Source organism: Macaca fascicularis, chromosome 14 (assembly GCF_037993035.2).
Source record: "Macaca fascicularis isolate 582-1 chromosome 14, T2T-MFA8v1.1".
Taxonomy (NCBI): Eukaryota; Metazoa; Chordata; class Mammalia; order Primates; family Cercopithecidae; genus Macaca; species Macaca fascicularis.
Genome location: NC_088388.1, coordinates 69,159,685 through 69,164,693, shown reverse-complemented (window position 1 = coordinate 69,164,693; position 5,009 = coordinate 69,159,685). Strand labels below are relative to the sequence as shown.

Sequence of the window (5,009 nt, the reverse complement as noted above, 5' to 3'; positions counted from 1 at the left end):
TTGAGTCTAGCTTTCTGTTGTGGGAGCTATAACATAGAATAAAGAGTGAAAACACAAAAGTTGATTATCGATACAAAGACTGAAACTCACTAACAAAGCAGATTAGTTAGTAGGAGAAAAAGCATACAAATTTATTTAACATATAAAGGAGCCTTCAGAATGAACATCCAAGCCTCCCAATGAGGTACAGAAGCTTAAACACCCCCTTGAGGCTGCACCAAGAATGAGCATGCAGATATGGCGCAAAACAGGTTACCTTAGTAACTTATTTTAATAGCAAGACAGGTTACAGGACAGGGGGAGGAGGAGGCTTATCTAGCACAGGTTGTTATGTAGATGAAACCTCACAGGTAGAAGCCCCCAGGGAGATGAGAAGACAAATGTTTCTTTCCAGAACTTTAAAGGTATCAGACTCTCCGTTAACCAAAAAGGGAAGGGCCAGGCGCACTAATGCAGATTCTCCATAGATCTACAGATACAAACGTTCCCCACAAAAGACAGCTTTGCAGGGCCACTTTAGAATATGTTAAATAAATATATTTTGGACTAAAATATTTTTATTTCCTTCATAGCTGTTATGTTGGTTTTCAAAAATGTGTATATGATTCAGGAAAATAGAGTAGACATTAAAACATTTAGCTATGAAACAGGGAAATTAGATTCAATTATGTTCAGAATTATTAAGGTGCATCATCTCACTTAAGACACAAATTCACAATCATGAATTTCCAGTTATTCTTATACCATAGATAAACCTGAACCAAAACCTTACACCTTATCTAACATAAAAGTTTTAGAAGAAATTTTTGGAGAAAATCTTCATTACCCAAATTTATGCAATACATTTCTTAGATATAACACAAAAATTATTCATAAAAGAAAATAAGATGAATTAGACATTATCAAACTCAAAATTATTTAAATATAAATTTAGTTATATCTTAACAAGCTGTAAAATCTACACAGAAAATCAGGTTTAGAAACATAAATAAAGATTTAGAATTCTGGTCTAAAATATTTCAACCTTCTGTGCATCTTCCATACTCATTACTGCTCACTGAAGTCAATATGCTTAACATGATTTAACAGTCTATATGAAGCAGAACTTTCACTGAAAAGTTAAAGTTTAAGGGAATGCTGATTTATTTTAAATGTTTTCTGTAAACCCTTATCTTTGTTGATGACCCAGGAGAATCAAATATCCTTGCAAAATCAAAAACCTTTTATTGTTAAGAACTTAAAGAACCTCTCCCTGATCGTTTTAGTTTTAACACCATAAATAATAGGATTCATCATGGGTGGAATAAGAAGGTATATATTGGCTACAAAAATGTGGATATGTGGAGCAATGTGGTGGCCAAACCTATGGGTAAGAAAAGAGAAAAAGGCTGGTGTGTAAAACACCAAGATGACCCACACATGGGAGACACAGGTACTTAAGGTCTTGTGGTGGGCAGCTTTGGATGGGAGGTTGAAGACAGTTAGAAGAATAAGAGTATAAGAACAGATGATCAATACGAAGTCCAGTCCTCCTGTCAGGAATGCTATGACTAGGCTGTAAGCTCTACGAATCTTGGTTTCAGTACAAACTAGCTTTATCAGGGCCATAAACTCATAGTCGGTATGTGAGATGACATTCGTTCTGCAGTAGGAAAGCCACCTCAGGAAGAAGGGATGTGGACTGAGTAGTACAGCTCCTTTGAAGACAATAACCAGACCTAAGTTTCCAATCATTGTAGGTGTTAAGATAGTAGAATGTCTCATTGGGTGACAAATGACCACGTACCGGTCAAAAGCCATGGCCAAGATAAATCCAGATTCCATGGTAGACAGAGAATGGATAAGATACATTTGAGTGAGGCAAGCTTCAAAGTAGATCTCTCTGTCATTGAACCAGAAGAGGCTCAGTATTTTAGGAAGAGTAGTAGAAGTAAGCATCAAATCAGCCACAGAGAGCATACATAGAAAGAGGTACATAGGTTCATGCAGTTTTGGGTCTGTCTTGACAATTAACAAAAGAGCAATATTTCCCATCAGTGACAATATGTAGACCAGGCAGAAAGGGACAGAGAACCATTTGTGGGCAGCTTCCAACCCTGGAATGCCAAGCAGTAGGAAGATGATAGGTAGAAGATCGCTCCTGTTGAAAGCTAGCATTATGTAAGCAATGGATAGTCCATGTTTCTGTCAAAATTAAAAATCACAAATATTATAGATACATAAATACCAACATTATTATTATTATTATGGACCGGGAAAGATGTGTACATTCAACAACATAGAATTGGCTATGGAATAATATTCTCAGTAGTACCACCTTTCAATGAATCAGATGCATGTGAGTGTGCTTTTTTGGGTAAGAATAATTGACAGAAAAGTATTCTATGTGAGTATATATTACATATATATTTGTGATTTTTTTCAGAAAGTATTGTTCAGCTGGCTAGATACATTGTAGTAGTATTACAGAGATAGCAATAGATATATTGACAAATATAGAGATATAATTTTCTACCATCTGAGACAGTGAAAAAAGGAAAAGAACACCTACCTTGCCATTTGTATATTTAACCTTTCTTGTCTATTATCAGTGATAGTGCTTAGAGAAAGGAGGAACAGGAGATTTAGGAAATACTGAAAAGCAGCTAAGGTAATTAGTTGATATTTCAGAAGGAAGAGGTGTAAACAAAGCAGGTGCTATATTGGAAGGCAAATCATTGAGTTAATAAAGAAAATACCTTATTCTTCATAAAATCATACAAACTCAATAGTAAGAAATTATCATTTTACAAAGGATAATCCAATTTAGAAGATGTCTAAATCTTGGAACCATAGTATTCATGCTACTATATACTTGTGTTCTTTTATAAATGATCAATCAGATTGAGAATGTACACAATGTATTCCTCAAAATCACACAATGCATGTGACTTGATTTTTGTTTCCAAAGTGAACTTTTGTAAAAAAATCATTGGTTCACAGATACCAGTTTTCAGAATGATTGGCTTGGAAAATATAAACAATTACTTTGGAAAAGTTCTAACAATACCAAATTTTAAATTGGTAAATCATTATTTTTAGTTAATAATGTGTATTACATATTGGTAATTGGCCAACAGAGTAGATTTTAAATACATTAAAAAAGTAAAATTGGCCAGGCATGGTGTTTCATGCCTGTAATCCCAGCATTTTGGGAGAGTGAGGCAAGTGAATAATCTGAAGTCAGGAGTTCAAGACCAACCTGGCCAACATGGTTAAACCCTGTCTCTACTAAAAACACAAAAATTAGCCAGAGATGCTGGTGCACATCTGTAATCCCCGCTACTTGGGGTCTGAGGCAGGAGAATTGCCTGAACCCAGGAGATGGAGGCTGTAGTGAGCCAAGATCATACCAGTCTCTCCATAAAATAAATTAAATTAAATCAACAATAGGAGATAATGGATATGTTAATTTGGTTGACTATAGTGATCATTTGTTGTGTATATGTTTATCAATATAAGTATATCAAAACATCATGTTGTACACTCTAAATGTATACAATAAAATAAATTGCTAATTTGCTTGAAATATCAATATATTAATATAAAGAACCTATGGAATTTGAGGAATCCTTTTTGTATGAGTAAAATAAGCATGTTAAGAAAAATAAAGTTTTGACCAAGGTATATCAGGACTAAATCCAATGGCGAGATAAATCTCAGCTTGAATATTGAGTTAGTCGTCTTCTATGTCACTTTCTGTAAAGTCAAAAAGTACCTTTCAGACAGCCACGAGGGCTGAGAATTCACTCCTTAGGATTTAGTTTGCAACTTCCATCCTAGGCTTCAACATTCCTTTTTCATGGAAGCACTGACTTCTCCCCCAAACTAGCCATCTCTTTACTGCCTATAACCTGTTTATCTTACCTCTGTAAGTAGATGGTCTCGCTTCACAGCCAGAGACTCAGCTGAATGATGGCTATAAGGACAATAGGTATCCTAATACTTCTTATCCTGGGGGACAAGAGGCCTGCAAGGAACATATTCTCTCTCTCTCTCTCTCTCTCTCTCTATACACACACACACACACACACACACATATATACACACACACACACATATATATATATATCCTCTCATGAGAATGCTGTTTAGTTCTAAACATTTTAAACAGTTTCACCAATCTTTCCCAGTCTTTCCAGGCAAAATATGGTTTCTTAAAGGGATTCAATCTGGTTGTTCTTTACCACCTGAACTCTGATCATAGAAACCAATAAGAGATGGTCTCTAGACTCCAGGCCTCTTGAGATACTTTATTTCTTGTACTTCTTAGACTTAAGTACATGCAGATGTTGTAAACTAAATGCTTCTTTAGAACATATGTGATGAGACATGAAGGGACTAGAGGACATCATGGAGAGACTGGCCTGTTAATTAATGAGGGCGATCACATTAATATCCTCATATGTCTCCAGATATCCTGAAGTAACTTACCTAAACTGTATTTAGCTCCAAAAAACAAAGCTACAGGAAATTTCCTAGCTGGCCTCCTGTTCCCAAATCCGCCTGAACTTTACTTGCTTGATCAAGGACACGATATGCATTATCATGTATAGGTGCATCATTATTTTTATTTTGGGTAAGATGTTATGTAAATACTGTATTTGCTTTCCTACAGATATGTTCCTCAATTTTTTTCTTCTCTAATATTTCAGGAAGGATAGATTTTGGAGGCTATATTTTCCAGGATAACAGATCATCTATCTTCTGCAGAGTTTGTTCAATAGGGACACTGAAAAACAAATATTAGAGAAGATGAAAGAGATGTCAGGGTATTTTTCCTAATGTTTTATATTCTTCAACTGCATTTAGCCCATGGTTCCAAATCCTGCCAGAGGGGACTGCTATGTTTTCAGTTTCCACTGAGAGACTCACACCTCTGAATAATGTATGATTACACTACTGCTGCCTTTCTATTTCACTGGCCTAGAGTCACATTAGAATCATTTCTTTCTAATTTCTGGGAGTCT

At 35.4% G+C, this 5,009-nt stretch overlaps 1 protein-coding gene across 1 annotated transcript; it reads right to left on the bottom strand.

The window, feature by feature from the left end:
- Positions 1 to 1,212: 1,212 nt before the first annotated feature.
- On the bottom strand, positions 1,213 to 4,673 carry LOC141408556 (olfactory receptor 52D1-like). Its single transcript, XM_074015741.1, has 2 exons — positions 4,651 to 4,673; positions 1,213 to 2,158 (listed from the first exon to the last, which is right to left on the bottom strand). The coding sequence occupies exon 2, from the start codon at positions 2,155 to 2,157 to the stop codon at positions 1,213 to 1,215; it is 945 nt and encodes a 314-aa protein (XP_073871842.1). The 5' UTR covers position 2,158; positions 4,651 to 4,673.
- Positions 4,674 to 5,009: the final 336 nt, after the last annotated feature.

What these genes read in the sequence shown, in the direction of transcription:
- LOC141408556 (XM_074015741.1), bottom strand. Translation starts at nt 2,157, where the DNA reads ATGCTAGCTTTCAACAGGAGCGATCTTCTACCTATCATCTTCCTACTG.